The sequence below is a fragment of the Micropterus salmoides genome, unplaced genomic scaffold (assembly GCF_014851395.1).
Source record: "Micropterus salmoides isolate LMB-PRFRI ecotype aquatic unplaced genomic scaffold, ASM1485139v1 Ms_hic_scaffold_1978, whole genome shotgun sequence".
Lineage (NCBI taxonomy): Eukaryota > Metazoa > Chordata > Actinopteri > Centrarchiformes > Centrarchidae > Micropterus > Micropterus salmoides.
This window is the reverse complement of record NW_024041126.1, coordinates 12,022-27,929: the sequence shown is the minus strand read 5'-3', so window position 1 is coordinate 27,929 and position 15,908 is coordinate 12,022. Positions and strand designations below refer to the sequence as shown.

General features: G+C 39.0%; 1 protein-coding gene and 1 long non-coding RNA gene across 5 annotated transcripts; both read right to left on the bottom strand.

Annotated features, from left to right (window-relative positions):
* Nucleotides 1-250: 250 nt before the first annotated feature.
* On the bottom strand, nucleotides 251-2,187 carry LOC119911237. The gene is made up of 3 exons (XR_005445833.1): nucleotides 1,788-2,187; nucleotides 891-929; nucleotides 251-299 (listed from the first exon to the last, which is right to left on the bottom strand). It is a non-coding gene; the product is annotated as an uncharacterized LOC119911237 (long non-coding RNA).
* Nucleotides 2,188-3,047: 860 nt separating this feature from the next.
* On the bottom strand, nucleotides 3,048-9,341 carry LOC119911240 (sialoadhesin-like). 4 transcript variants are annotated; one of them, XM_038730052.1, is made up of 11 exons: nucleotides 9,233-9,341; nucleotides 9,062-9,138; nucleotides 8,399-8,707; nucleotides 8,092-8,325; nucleotides 7,883-7,969; nucleotides 6,627-6,848; nucleotides 5,730-6,053; nucleotides 5,189-5,446; nucleotides 4,014-4,107; nucleotides 3,854-3,917; nucleotides 3,048-3,768 (listed from the first exon to the last, which is right to left on the bottom strand). In XM_038730052.1, the coding sequence occupies exons 2-11, from the start codon at nucleotides 9,114-9,116 to the stop codon at nucleotides 3,688-3,690; spliced, it is 1,728 nt and encodes a 575-aa protein (XP_038585980.1). In that variant the 5' UTR covers nucleotides 9,117-9,138; nucleotides 9,233-9,341; the 3' UTR covers nucleotides 3,048-3,687. The 4 variants fall into 4 exon arrangements, with proteins under 4 accessions (XP_038585980.1, XP_038585981.1, XP_038585984.1 ...); XM_038730053.1 differs by having other exon boundaries at nucleotides 9,062-9,135; nucleotides 9,233-9,310; XM_038730056.1 differs by lacking the exon at nucleotides 6,627-6,848.
* Nucleotides 9,342-15,908: the final 6,567 nt, after the last annotated feature.

Sequence of the window (15,908 nt, the reverse complement as noted above, 5' to 3'; positions counted from 1 at the left end):
ATATTCTCACTGGCATGGATGTTTGGTGGTGGTATCTGACCGATGAAGACAGTATGGAGCAGAAAAGGGAAATGTTATTACCTGTCACCCCGAAGACCCTTTCACCCCCCTCCAACTGAGTAAGCATGTCCAGGCGCTGGTTAATCTTGGCAATGACGCATCTGCGTGTGTGCCTGTAGATGAGAGCAGGGACGCTCCGAGAGACCTCTCTTCATGTGGCCGCCTCCTCCTCCTCCATAGCCCCGAGCCCAGACATCGAGTCCTTATAACCTCCCCATACAGATCAAAGCCACCAGAACCTAACATAGCGAGGAATTTTCAAGATGTTAATACAACCACTACACCTCCTTACTATTATTACAGATCAATGGTGAAGCACTCCTAATGTAATCAAATTAAATATTCAGATGCTAATGCACAATAGTCTCATGGATAAAGAATAAAAGTATTAAACAATTACAAAAGCGAACAGTGGTTGACGTTTGTATCATTTAAATATAAAACAGTGGATTTTTAAGAGGTCAGTCAAAGTAAGCAATTGATTTTATTAAGCTACTTAAGTTAATGAAATGTTAATCCACATCTATTGATATTGCAATAGCTTGCATAGCCAGTTAATAGTGTGAGGAGTGATTTTAACAGTGGATGCATAAACTTGTCTAATGATTTTCTTGTCAAAGAGTATGACTGTTATCCCTCCCTGGTTTAGTAGTAGTCATACCACAAAGAGCTGCAATATCAAAAGCAATATTCAGTCAAAATAATTGTCTTATCCGATGTAGTCATTATCCCCTAGCTGTGTTAAAAAAAAACGGTGTAGGCCGCAACCCGACAAAGTTTGGGTGTACTTGTGTACAGGAGCAGTACGGGAGTACATCTCATTTTCTCACCTCTGCTGCCTGATCCTCCACCTCCCCAACTTGAGTAACCTACACAAGGAGCAAAAACATTGGTATAGGCAAACTAAAAGGTCATAAAGGCTAGTAGTCAAACGTGAACAGCCAAGATGTTTGCGTACCAATAAGACCATCCAGCTGTGTTACTCATATACATCGTAAATAGTCAAAACGAATATTAAGCAAAATCAAGTGGACTTCTAGGTTGGTTAAATATCTGAAAGATACCGCAAGAGGGTTCAACTCAACAGCGAACCGGCTGGGTTTTCTTCAGATTTCTATCAGACAATGGATTTCTTTGGATCGGAATCGGTTTTACTGGCCCATTGCAAATGGTTTTGGAAGCATATTAGTTGAGGCGGCCATTTTATTAACTAGCCTTTAAAAGTAGGTTATCTCCACGCTGACTCCATTTTAACAGAATTGGCCGGCTAACTTTGGTTTGCATGTAACACGCCACAGAACAGTCAAACAATGGTCCAACGCAGCCCTGTATGTTAGCACATTGGCAAATAACCAGCCTGATGGCGAAGTGGCTAACCCTAGCTAGCTATGGTTCATAATGTCAGTGAACGGGCCTGGTAGTGTGCGTTGGTGAATTTTTCACCTCTGAAATGAATTTGTAAAAACTGATTACAACAGATAGAGAAATATCACTTAACAGTTAGCTAACACGTCTTTGTCTGAAGCTACAAGCGGCTATGTGTTGCTTGTTTTTGATGGTAATCTAAATACCTGAACTAGCTAGTTAGCTAACATACTGCAGCACCGTTTCACTGCAACAAAGAACTTGGGTAACTGGATAACTAATTAATAACGTTAACTGTAGCCATGATGAATTTATCTACACCACATGTTAGGCGTCATGCCTGAGAGTCAGTGTATATTTACCGGAACCGTAGCCTCTGTTGTCCATGGTAGTTTAGTGCGCTGTTCAGACAATCCAATCGAAACTAGCAGCAATAGCTCCAGCTGCGGGTTAGGTTACGCTAACAGCGATGGGTGGCCCGATACAATACGCGAAAAAAAACCACGTGACCGCCTAGAGCTCGTTACGTCACACTTTAAAACCGTAACCACAATATTTGTATCAAGCAGTCTGACTCTGATCTTAATTGGAGCTAAGTGCATATAATGTCAGTAAGGTTTCCATCAAGAAGATTTGAAATTGGCTTAACTGACAGAATCTGAAACCGTATTTCTAATGTATAATTTGTAAATTCAGGCAAACGAAGCTTTCCATGAATCGCTTTGAGGCAAATGATACATTATAATTAGTCAAGCATGTGTTAGTCAAATGGTGACATCTGCTGGTCAACACTTCGTATTCATGGTTTTCACGTGACGTCACATTCGAAGGAAAACGCTCCCTTGGAGGACAAAAAAGACGTTATTTTCCGCTGCCTGCCAACCAGGAAGCAGGTGATACACTGTTACTATGAGTTTTTACTTTTGCATTGCCAAAATGCTGGATGGTAGTTGTACTTTCGAGGAAGAGACAAGCCTGAGCTGTGTTAAGTGAGGGATTCCCCACAAGGTAAACGTAAACATTACCGCAATCGAGCGGTACACAGGTAGGCTACCGCGAATGTCACGTGACTGAAAACTATGAATTGCATATTGTGAGACCACATAATGAAACCATTGACTGCAAAAAAAAATAAACAACTACAACAAAAAAACATTTTAGTGTGTCACTCATAGACTGTTAAAAGTGTCAAAACGCGCACGTCCCACAATATATGGACGATTAGTGAATCAGACTTACAGGTAAACTTAGCACTTTGTCAATCAGTCTATAAACAACCAATAAATACAATTAATTAGCCAAGGATTAACCTACATTAAGTCAGAGCCGTAACGGCTCTGCATTAAGTGACTGAAATTGTGACAAATTAACTGAATGGAAATCTCTTTGAGCTAGTCGTCAGGTGGCACATTGAAAGTCCCCCTCACTTTGTCTGACGTATTATGTTCCATTAATCACATATTTTTGTTTTTGGCTCCACAAATGTTGATAAGCAATCCATGTAAATTGTTCCATCTTGCCTGTTGAATAGACTCATCACTCCTGCAGGATGTAGTCTGTGAGAGAAGTAAGTGTCTCCCAAGTTATTTCCCGAAAAAACAAAAAATCACATACAAAACAAATACTGCCATGTGTTTATATCTCTAACATTGAAGAATAAAAGAAAACACAGTAAACATAACATAGCCTATATAAAGTTACAGTTGTAGATTGAAATGAAAGCAACAAAAACCTACTAAAAACATTTAAATGCATTTCCTTTCACATTAAAGTACATTTACAAGAAAGTGATGAAATAGGCAAGAGGAATCAGTCTGTTGTAATTTAATTTCACACTTTTGCACAAACATCACTGTGAAATGTGCAGGGGAAGAAGGAAGCAAAGTGTCATGTACAAAGTTATCCCCAGTATACAAAATATTATTGTAAATGTTATTATAATATGCCATTAAAACATAAAATATAACAAGAAAAATATATTAGCCACAATCAGCATTCAAAACATGCATTAGGCCCTCATGAACGGATGTGTCAGTCATCTGTAGATAACAGCCTTGCAACCCCCCCAACAGGAAGCAGATCACAAAGGATACGAGTAAATGATTGTGACATCCTGATTTGGCTGCATCACATACATGAGTTTACAGATGCCTAAATGGTGCTCAAATCATGCATTTCCAGCTTGTATCTAAATGAACAAGACATACATTTATTTGTCCTCTGCAAAGCGCCCTGCACATATATCTAAAATCCAAGCTCATATTACACAGTGTATTCTTGCTCCTCTGCAGGTGCTTCCTGTGCAGCAGGACTCATGGTCACGAATGCAATGCTTTCATACAGCTGAAGGGCAGAGAAAACAGGTAACAGAGGGAACACACACAAACATGCACAAACAGACATTTCTAGGTCTAAGGTTTTTACTCACCTGTTCACTTTGTACTTTGTCACTTAGCTCAGCAGCGGAGGTTGGATTGTTCATTTTCCTAGATCTTATTAATCATATTGTGACATTGTTAATGTTACAAACAGACTGACTTTGAATACAGGAAATAAAAGTACAAAAATGGAAATGTCAGACTTTTTACCTCAGCGCCAGGTAGAAGAGAAATGCAGCAGGCGGGATCAGTAACAAAACAGTCAGTTTTACTGCATTCATTATCGCTACTGACTTCCCTTGAGCTGGAGAGAGATCGTTGGGAGATGTGTTTCCAGTGCAAATTATTTAAAAACAATAAAAGCAAGACACATTATTGTCTTTTGTAGGTTTTTGGCACTGTACTTAAATCATAATCTACAGTGTCTGCCTACTGCTTTTACTGAATTTTACTTTCCTTCTACCAAATTTAAATGTGGTGTCCTTGGTAGGTAGGGTCATCATATAGACCCTTGAGGAGGTCTTGTGAAATATTCTTTCTACATTGGAATGCAGTTATGTTAATATACACTCACCTAAAGGATTATTAGGAACACCATACTAATACTGTGTTTGACCCCCTTTCGCCTTCAGAACTGCCTTAATTCTACGTGGCATTGATTCAACAAGGTGCTGAAAGCATTCTTTAGAAATGTTGGCCCATATTGATAGGATAGCATCTTGCAGTTGATGGAGATTTGTGGGATGTTGTAGCCCATCCGCCTCAAGGTTGTGCGTGTTGTGGCTTCACAAATGCTTTGCTGCATACCTCGGTTGTAACGAGTGGTTATTTCAGTCAAAGTTGCTCTTCTATCAGCTTGAATCAGTCGGCCCATTCTCCTCTGACCTCTAGCATCAACAAGGCATTTTCGCCCACAGGACTGCCGCATACTGGATGTTTTTCCCTTTTCACACTATTCTTTGTAAACCTTAGAAATGGTTGTGCGTGAAAATCCCAGTAACTGAGCAGATTGTGAAATACTCAGACCGGCCCGTCTGGCACCAACAACCGTGCCACACTCAAAATTGCTTAAATCACCTTTCTTTACCATTCTGACATTCAGTTTGGAGTTCAGGAGATTGTCTTGACCAGGACCACACCCCTAAATGCATTGAAGCAACAGCCATGTGATTGGTTGATTAGATAATTGCATTAATGAGAAATTGAACAGGTGTTCCTAATAATCCTTTAGGTGAGTGTACATTACATTTTATCAGAATCAGAGTGGGTGAAAGATGTTATTCATGTCACACAGAGTACTTAAAAAAAGACATTTGCTTCAGTTTAACTGTAAAAGTGCTTCAATAGCTAACAATTATTAAATTAAAATTTAAAGCTGTGCTTGCCTTTGACAATGAGACTTTCTTCTGGTGAGCTGATGTTTTTGGGAGTTTTGACAGCACAGGAGTAGTTTCCTTCATGCTGACTACTGACCGGGTCTAGAACCAGCTGTTTCTTTTTGTTCTTTGGCCCGGTCAAGCGTCGACTGTTCAAGTACCAGATGTAGTTTGTGTTGTCAGTCAGAGGACAGCTGGTACTGCAGGTCAGTGTGACTCTCTGGCCCTCTGTCACCTCTGCAGAAGGAGTAAACTTCACTCTCAGGCCTGGAAAAAAAAATTTCTATAGATCAATTAACCAAAAGGGGGCATCATATAAGCTTTTGTGTGTCCGTTGGATAAGATGGCTTACAATCATCAAAATACCTGATATCAATTATTTCAGAGAATATACAGTATAATATGCATATGAGATATTTAATAAAAAAATAGAAAAAAGCAGAACGCAGGCTTTCTACCCAGGACTAAACATTCAAAATGCTAAGACATATAACTGCTACATAATTTTCTGAAAACTGTAAAAAAAAAAAAAAAAAAAAAAAAAAATTACCTGTGACAACTAAAGTCACTCCAGATAAATCAGACTGTGTCCGTCCTTGTTTATATTTTCGGGGCGTGAATGTGTATTCTGCTGAGTCATTCTTCATCAGGTTATTGATGCTCATTATGTGGTAGTTTTTTATGACATGAAACTCCACACGACCAGCATCGTCAGTCAAAGTTTCATCATCCTCCTCATCACGTCTCTTTACTTTATTCCATGAATTAACCGATTGGCCCGAGGATTCGCTTGTAATGTTCACTGATGAACCTTCCAGGGCACAGATCCTCCTGCTGACGTAATTCACACTCAAGCAGTTCGAATCATCAAGACCTAAAATATAGATTAAACACTTTTAACAGCTAAATTTACTTTTTAAAAATGCTTCTGTGTCTAGGATTTTAACCAGTCTCAACTAATATTAATATAAAATCCTATTTACATTTAAAATTTTGTATTGCATATTGTATGGCACAACATAGAGTTTATAGTGTTTGGGATTAAAAAAAAGAAAAACAGAAAATTCTTGCAGCAATAAATCACAAAGAAAGCAATGGGCGTGAAGGGATTTCCTAAGAGGCCAGATTGTCTCAACTTGAATTACGTTAAGTCACAAAAATGTTATATCCAATGAGGCGAGAGGAAAAGCAGACCATCAAATACTGATTTTAAATTGTAGATAATGTGACATTTGATTAACATTTCAAACAACAAATAGAAATGAACAAACTGGTGTTTACATCAGAGCTATTGTATTTTATAGTAAGTTGTTTCTGTTGTCCAACCCCATGGTGTTTGAACATTATTTAGATTAATATGTTTCATATTGCCCTTTAGGCTTGCAGACTAATGATATATTTGCCCAATTCTATGAGTTAAAAAGACCACAAATTAGTTTACACTCACATTTTTCATCAGAGTGCAGATATTCGAGGCCTGTCACAGCACAGGAGAAGACTCCAACAGAAGAGCGGAAAAGTGTGATGTGTTGACTCTTACAGTGACTGTATAACTGTTTGTTCCAGTACCACGTATAGACATATTGAGGGTCAGCCATCGGACAGCTGGTGGCACAGGTCAGTGTTACATAGTTCTTCTCAAAATTCCTTTCAACATGTAACATTACTTCTGTTGGGAGATGATATGATAAGGTAATAAGGTATGTTTATATGTTTGAAAATTCAGCTCACATACAGGTATTGTGGCAGTAGAGACAAACTGTTGATTGAATGTGTCCTGAACAGTACTGAGTTTATTAAAATTGTACACTGACTGTTTGACTTTTCTACAAAATGCTGTCAGATTTTATGTAGCATGAATAATTTATTATATTAATTTAACCATTTCATGCATACTGTCATTAGAAACTGAGTAGGCTTACAATTAGCTGATAATTATCTCGATCAGCCACTGTCAGTAATCAATACAAACACACATTAGACTGTAAACTTAATGGATGCTCCCTGTGCTCTCTGGGGGAAATATTGCGTCAAACTCCCTTTAAGAAGTATGACAATAAAAATTCCTTTTGTGTCCGCAAAAACACATAACTCTAAAGCACGATAAACACGATAAAGGACGTCATTTGTCGACAGTCTTCTTATCATTTTGGCATCACTATAATTCAGAAAGATAAACTGTATATCTTTAAAACTTAATATTTTGGATTTTGTCACTGCAACCAGCCTCCCTTGGTTAGTTGCCCTATTTAAGTAACAGAAAACTGGAAATGACAGACGAATGAAAAAAAAAGATTTCTTACTAAAATACCTGCTGGTTGGAGGCTCATAAGACTCATAACATCTTCTACAACTGCAGAGTAGACAATCTGCTTCCTGTTTACACCAAAGCAAATATGGCACTTTTCCATTACCGTACAGTATCAGCTCAACTCGCCTCGCCTCGGCTCTACTTGACTTAGTTTGCGCCGTTTTCCCAGTACATGCCCAGTGTACGTGTCCACACACGGTCTATGCTTTTAATACAGATGGAGATCAGTTCTGATACTGGTGTGGACAGAGATCGTTTTCATTTTAAAACAAAAACGTAGTAGTGTGGAAATAAGGAAATCCTCAAATTTCTTTTCCCACTTTTCCACACTCACTGGCCGTGATATGATTCCTGTCTTGGTGTATGTTTGTGGAGGTTTGGAGAAACTTAACCTGTTGGATATGTGGTGGAGCAGGGCTTATCCACTGAACACATTCCTTTAGCATAGGTGACATTAAAGCAGGTTGGTGTGACAGAATCTGAACAGAAAAAATGGCATTCAGTATTTTGATTGCTGAACTTATTAATGATATGTCATAAGATTTTCCAGTTCAAGTTGAATGAGTAAATGTTAAGCCGAATGTTTTGGAAGGTCACTCACCCACGGAGACTTCAGGGGCTCTGAGACCCTCGTAGCCTTTGATAGCACAGGAGTATCTGACTGCTTTGTCACTGCTGACCAGCTGTTGGTACCAGGGAGACCAGTCCTGATAGAGAAACTCTCTGTTCCTGTACCAGATGTAGGCTGCAGGGTTTTCAGTCAGAGGACAGCTGGTGTTACACATCAGTGTTACTGTCTGTCCCTCTGTGGCAGGAATCACCTTTACCTGCAGGTCTGGGACGATGATGAATAAAATAAGAATTTATATATGGATGTTAAAGTAATAAATAAGTGGCAGCCACTGTACCTGCAATGTGGAGCTCAGTTCTGTTGTGCCAGCAGTTTTCTGGTTTGTCAGTAGTTTCTTTGCAGCAGTAAAACTTTTCATCACTCTCTCTCAGATCATTGATTGTTAGAGTGAAGATACTCTTTTCAGACATGTTATACGTAACATGATTTCCATCTGCAGAAAGCTCATTCAGGACATACGTGGATCGTGGATCAGTAATGTGAATGGTGTACCATTTTATGCTTGAAGTGGGATGTTGAGCTGAGCAGGGCAGATCCACTGATGAACCTTTTAAGGCACAGATGTGGTTTGCTTGTCCCTGAATCCCTTTAACAGAATATTTCATTAGTAAACATATGGACGTATTGAAACCATTTGAAATATTGGATGTCTACTATTCATGACAGTGTGATATACATTACATTTAAGGAAGTTTTAAGAGCTCATTCCAGTAGTTGTAATAATCTTGAAAGCTATTATATTTCTGTTTTGTAATATGCTGATAAAAGTTCTTTAATTTTAGTAGTAATAAAATTCCCACAATTTAACCCCTCCACTTTTGTAAAATAGCCTATAGTTAATTTTTCCCCTTTGTTTTTTTTTATAGATGACAATTAATCATCACACAAGTCGTGATTAAAGTTTAGCACTGTATAAGAAAGGATAACTAATAAATCATACCTGAGATGTACAGGATGAAACCCATCAACACACATTCAGCCGCTGCCAAAAGCATGGCTTTTGTAGTCCTTCAGCTTCTGATCAGAAAATTATTGAATAACAGTAGTTGCATCAGCTTTTTCACAATGGCCGCATTAAGACCATATATAAAAATGATAATATGTAACTTACCAGTCAAAACCAACAGCACTCTTTTAACAAAGTAAAGGCTGAAGAGGACAGAGTATACTGTTGTTCCTTGTGGTGGACAAACCGCATGTGGCTCTGATGTCAATGTCAATGTCTTTTCCTTCCTCTGTCAGTGATGTAAATGATTCTGAAGTGTACTATACTCTTAAAACATTTATTTAATGTCATGTTTGATTTGATTTAAATTCCATTTTCAGTTTTTCTTTTCATGCTTCACCAATAATATTTTTTTATATAATAACATAATTATATTCACATAGTTTATTGCAAAAATGTTACACTGCCACGTCAAAAGTGTTATCTGTGTTTGGTTTGTGGTTCAGAGGAAGCTATACATTTAACCTCACTGATATTTTAATACAGTGCTGTATGGAGCCATTTGTTTGCTGTCCTTTTTGGTTCTACATCAGTTTATATTAATATCAGAATAATCTCAGTGACATATTTTATGGAGAAATCAACTAGGCAGGACAAAAATATTTGGGTATCTAAAAAAAAAAGTTTTAATCCAAAATAGAAAAGAACATTTCCAATTGAAAATTGAATCAAAATATCTCCAAGAACCACAACAATCAAAAGAATATTATTTTAGGTAAATAGGTCAAGCGATCATAATAAAAAAAAAAAATACAATTTGAGTCAGGAAAAACATGAGAAATAATGAAACACAAAGAATTTTCCAAGTATAAAATCTTGCCTAGAAGGTTGTGGGTTCAAACCCCAGTTGCCCCGGCCTTTCTGTGTGGAGTATGCATGTTCTCCCTGTGTCCAAGTGGGTTCTCTCCGGGTGCTCCGGCTTCCTCCCACCATCCAAAGACATGCAGGCTAGGTTAATTGGTGTCTCTAAAATTGTCCTTAGGTGTGAATGTGAGTATGAGTGGTTGTTTGTCTATGTGTGGCCCTGCAATGGACTGGCGACCTGTCCAGGGTGTACCCCGCCTTTCGCCCAATGTAAGCTGGGATTGGCTCCAGCCCCCCTGTATGCAGGATAAGCGGTTGACGATGGATGGATGGATGAAAATCTTGCCTTTGCTGTGTAAATGTAGGCTAGCTTAAAATAGAAATTGTTTATAAGCATTATAAACACAGCACAAGTTAGGTGGAGTGAACAATTCTGATGAAATCCAACACCATGACAAATACCATGATATAGAGCGAACAACAACACAGCAAAGAATGTAACTGACATTAGCTAGTTAGCAAACTCTTGCTACAGTTGCTACTGAGAATGCTAATGAAGACGAGACTGTTCCAGACCCAGCGCACCACTTCCAGACAGTGATACTCATGACTCTCCTAGTACTATAGCTAACATCACAACAATAGTATATCTTGGCAAAGTAGAAAGTAAGCTAATTTGACAAAAATATGTGGATTTGAATGGCTTATCCCACCTAAAGTGGGTGTTAGGTATCTATCAATGATGCCAGAACAATGCCAGAATACAAAGTCAAGCACAGGCAGAAAAAGGTCAAAAGGTATGATGATAAAATGTCTCAAAGTAGCCTCAGACAGACACAAGCTCCCACAGCAATTAACAGAGAAAGCTTCCTTACATACAAAATGTCTACTGTGTTTAACCTTTCTAAATATACAGTGGGTACGGAAAGTATTCAGACCCCTTTAAATTTTTCACTCTTTGTTCCATTGCAGCCATTTTCCAAAAATCAAAAAAGTTCATTTTATTTCTCAGTAATGTACACTCAGCACCCCATCTTGACAGAAAAAAACAGAAATGTAGAAATTTTTGCAAATTTATTAAAAAAGAAAAACTGAAAAATCACATGGTCATAAGTATTCAGACCCTTTGCCGTGACACTCATATTTAACTCAGATGCTGTCTATTTCTTCTGATCATCCTTGAGATGGTTCTACACCTTCATTTGAGTCCAGCTGTGTTTGATTATACTGATTGGACTTGATTAGGAAAGCCACACACCTGTCTATATAAGACCTTACAGCTCACAGTGCATGTCAGAGCAAATGAGAATCATGAGGTCAAAGGAACTGCCTGAAGAGCTCAGAGACAGAATTGTGGCAAGGCACAGATCTGGCCAAGGTTACAAAAAAAGTTCTGCTGCACTTAAGGTTCCTAAGAGCACAGAGGCCTCCATAATCCTCAAATGGAAGACGTTTGGGACGACCAGAACCCTTCCTAGAGCTGGCCGTCCAACCAAACTGAGCTATCGGGGGAGAAGAGCCTTGGTGAGAGAGGTAAAGAAGAACCCAAAGGTCACTGTGGCTGAGCTCCAGAGATGCAGTCAGGAGATGGGAGAAAGTTGTAGTAAGTCAACCATCACTGCAGCAATCCACCAGTCGGGGCTTTATGGCAGAGTGGCCCGACGGAAGCCTCTCCTCAGTGCAAGACACATGAAAGCCCGCATGGAGTTTGCTAAAAAACACCTGAAGGACTCCAAGATGGTGATAAATAAGATCCTCTGGTCTGATGAGACCAAGATAGAACTTTTTGGCCTTAATTCTAAGCGGTATGTGTGGAGAAAACCAGGCACTGCTCATCACCTGTCCAATACAGTCTCAACAGTGAAGCATGGTGGTGGCAGCATCATGCTGTGGGGGTGTTTTTCAGCTGCAGGGACAGGACGACTGGTTGCAATCGAGGGAAAGATGAATGCGGCCAAGTACAGGGATATCCTGGACGAAAACCTTTTCCAGAGTGCTCTGGACCTCAGACTGGGCCGAAGGTTTACCTTCCAACAAGACAATGACCCTAAGCACACCGCTAAAATAACGAAGGCGTGGCTTCACAACAACTCCGTGGCTGTTCTTGAATGGCCCAGCCAGAGCTCTGACTTAAACCCAATTGAGCATCTCTGGAGAGACCTGAAAATGGCTGTCCACCAACGTTTACCATCCAACCTGACAGAACTGGAGAGGATCTGCAAGGAGGAATGGCAGAGGATACCCAAATCCAGATGTGAAAAACTTGTTGCATCTTTCCCAAAACGACTCATGGCTGTATTAGATCAAAAGGGTGCTTCTACTAAATACTGAGCAAAGGGTCTGAATACTTATGACCATGTGATATTTCAGTTTTTCTTTTTTAATAAATTTGCAAAAATTTCTACATTTCTGTTTTTTTCTGTCAAGATGGGGTGCTGAGTGTACATTACTGAGAAATAAAATGAACTTTTTTGATTTTTGGAAAATGGCTGCAATGAAACAAAGAGTGAAAAATTTAAAGGGGTCTGAATACTTTCCGTACCCACTGTATATATGGGTATCTGAATACATATCTATGAAAAGCCCCTATTGCTTGATCTCCCAGTATATTTCCACAACCCCAACTGCCAAATATGGACATATTTCACTTCCTTGCAACTGTTTGCGGCTTCTTCATATTAACTTACATATCAGCTTAAGTGTGATGGAGCAACTGATTTGCTTGTACAAGAGTCTGTGGTACAAACACATTCTCCCATTAGCACAAGTCACATGAAAGCAGATAAGTGTGACAGAATCTTAATGAAAGGAAATGACAGTTCAATTCAGTATTTTAATCGGTAAACTTTGACACACTATTTCACACTAAGCTTTATAATTTAAGGTGGTAGTGAGTTAATACAGGGTAACACTCCCTGAAAAATCCTGTTTTTGCTGACCTCCTGGGGTTTAAGTTTTCCCTTTTGCTGTAGAGATGTTCTGGTGTACTCCAGTACACTGTGAGATCACTGCTGGGTGATTACGTGTTCAATAAAGCACACTTCTGACCACAATGGCCAAATGGACAGGAGGAGTCTCTCTTTTGCGGAAACGCGCTGGTCACATTTGCACAGATAAACATATTCACACATGGAAGCACTGCCTTTTCACTATCCCCACCTAGACTTATCCTACCGGTCTGGGGACTGAACCAAATCCCTACAACAAGCTCACTTCTCTTACCATTACGCCACGACTGCCCAAGTTGTGAGTTCCCCACTTATAACCACAATAGCCAAATTTTCAGAAAACCTTCAACAGAAAATATGATTTTTATGCATGTTTCTATCCACTACTGTTATATGACTATTGGGAGTTTGCTCATTGACATAAGCAGTAGGTGGTGCTAATTCTTCAGTCAGGTGCTATGAAACTATTGCAGAAACAGAGGGTGCCAGTCGAACCTCAAATGATGGAAAGAAAATGTAGAGAGCATGATAGACTTAATTAATTAATGTTTCTTTCATGGACTAATGTAAGGAAGGTTGCTGTCTCCTCATCGATCCACGCAAAACTGATGTTTTAGTCTAAAGCCATTTTTTGTTTCTTCAGTGGACGTTTAAGTCACCTAATGATTAATTTGCTAAGCAAAAGCATTTTCCTTTTATCGATACACCATGTTTTACACACAAATGTAAATAAGTGCAAATGCAACATGCAAATGCCTAATTCCACCTGAGCCAAACAGTTAGAACAGAATAAAATAAATATTCTGTGATCATTGTAATTAACTTAAATGCAAAAGAGAAATGCTTTTCATTTTTCTTCTTCCACAGTGCTGAAACAGCAGCAACTGCAAAACAAACCTTACATTCACTGACAACAGCTTATCCTGTGTACGGGGGCTGGTAAGTGCCAGAAGAATCAATAAATGAATAAAATAATAAATATAAATGCGGAAATATATTCAAGAAAGAATGAATGAATTTAAGAATAAATACATACAGTCCCCTCCAAAAGTATTGGAACTGTAAGGCAAATTCCTTTGTTTTTGTTGTTCACTGAAGACATTTGGGTTTAAGATCAAAAGATGAGACAAGAGTTCAGAATTTCAGCTTCCATTTCCTGGTATTCATATCTAGTTGTGTTAAACAACTTAGGAGAAATCAAAATGTACTTCATGTACTTTTCCTTGAGTAAAGGTTTTTAGTAGCTACTCTACCCACTACTGGCCAGCGGTACGAGTACTAACACTGACATGGTGAACATGAGACAGACAGCAGAGATGAGGGCAACAGTCAAAGCCAGCACAGTCCAAAGCAACAGTTTATGGTAAGATTGATGATGATATGCCTTATTTATTTATTGTATTGTAGGGCTCAGCTGAGTTGATTTCTGTACTTTAGGATAGTTAAAGAGGTGTTTCTAGTTTTGAAAATATATTTTAAAGGTTAATTTAGTGATGTACTCTACTTGCATAAAATTCTCAAGAATGCAGGAATAAAGGTCTCTAAAGACCCAGAGGCCCTGACAAATGCTTTGTCTAAAGAGTGGGCTGACCAGGGACAAACTCCTGGGCCACTTTTTTGCCTCCGTCTGAGACCATTCTTGACCTTAAAAACTTGTGTTGTGTATGTGTCTCTGCTACGTGTCCATAAACGATCTGAAAGTAGTCAAAACGTTCACACAGAGACGAGCATCCTACAGTATTGTAAAAGGAAGAGGACAGAGGTAACAGTAGTAGAAAAAACTGAGGAGTATGAGCTTGTAAGTTGTATGGATAGCTACCAGACATAGTATATTCTAAAACTCACATAGTAAAAAGACTTTCTTAGTCCAATGGGACTAAGTATGCGTGTATGCGACACACACACCAGCGATCCACACAGCTTTCTCTTTTTAAGTTAAAACGTTTCATTCCTCAGAATGTAAAGACAGATAAGCAGTGTGAAAGCCTTCCGCTGTTGCTGCAGCGGTCCGTGTGACGGCGGGAGCAGAGGGCTCTGTGAGTGGGCGGCTGGCCGGCCTCACACGCTCCTCCTCCTCCGGGTTGGTACAGGCTTCCCCCGCAGTCACTTGCGGAGCTCCTCAACTCTGAAAATATTCAAGCACATTTTTGTCCCGCCATCACTTCTCGTAAAACTGTCAATATTCGAAAGCAGGTACAGGTACAACATTTCCACAATAGAAAACCAAACAAAGGCAAGTCGAGCCAAGTCGAGCTGGTATTGTGCAGTGGAAAAGGGGCTCAACTAAAATCAAAGGGCCTGGCCCGGTTTTCATTGCGACTTCACAGTGAAGGAAGGTAAATGGCTGGACTGCAAACGAGCTGTTTTCAAACGGTTCAGAGCAGAGCTTTCTGTGGCAGATAGGAACTCGCTTTGGGCTGGACTTTGAGCTTTTTCACTTTGCAAACCTAGTACATGCACAACAAAGATATATAACTCAATAAAGGAGGGGGAAGCCGAAAAGCACAATACCACCTCTTTAATTCAATGTTCATTAGTAGGAGTACTCTATAATTTATAATAAATCAGATATTTTAAAAATGTTTTCTGTAGTTTTATACATTTGACTCTTATTTATCAAAACTTTAATATATTTTGTTGTACTTTTGTTCAAAGTACTATTTCTGACAATAACAAACTTTATTTTTAAACTGCATTATGTCATGGTATCTTGGTGGGATATCAACATAACAAATGTTAAGGATAAACTTTTTTGTTATACGTTTCTTAAAATTAAGGGAAAAAGAATATCGGCTGATATATCAGCGTTCGGATTTTAAAATCCTCAAATATCAGTATCGGACTTAAAAATCCCATATTGGTCAGGCTTTCAAAATTTAAAGGCACCCTAAGGTAACGAGTGCTCAAAAGATCCCTGTCCAAAAGGGACCAAATTAACAAAGACATTACACGTCTTCCTGCTGCTTTGGTTGTCTCTGCTGCAGTCACAGGATTCATGACCAGGAATGTGATGTTCTCATATTATGAGT

Bases quoted from the DNA above. Each gene is read 5' to 3' on its own strand.
- LOC119911240 (XM_038730052.1), bottom strand. From the start codon at position 9,116: ATGCTTTTGGCAGCGGCTGAATGTGTGTTGATGGGTTTCATCCTGTAC. The intron at 8,708-9,061 runs GTATGATTTATT...ATTCTGTTAAAG, and splicing joins TTTCATCCTGTACATCTCAG to GGATTCAGGGACAAGCAAAC. The intron at 8,326-8,398 runs GTACAGTGGCTG...TCATCGTCCCAG, and splicing joins AACTGAGCTCCACATTGCAG to ACCTGCAGGTAAAGGTGATT.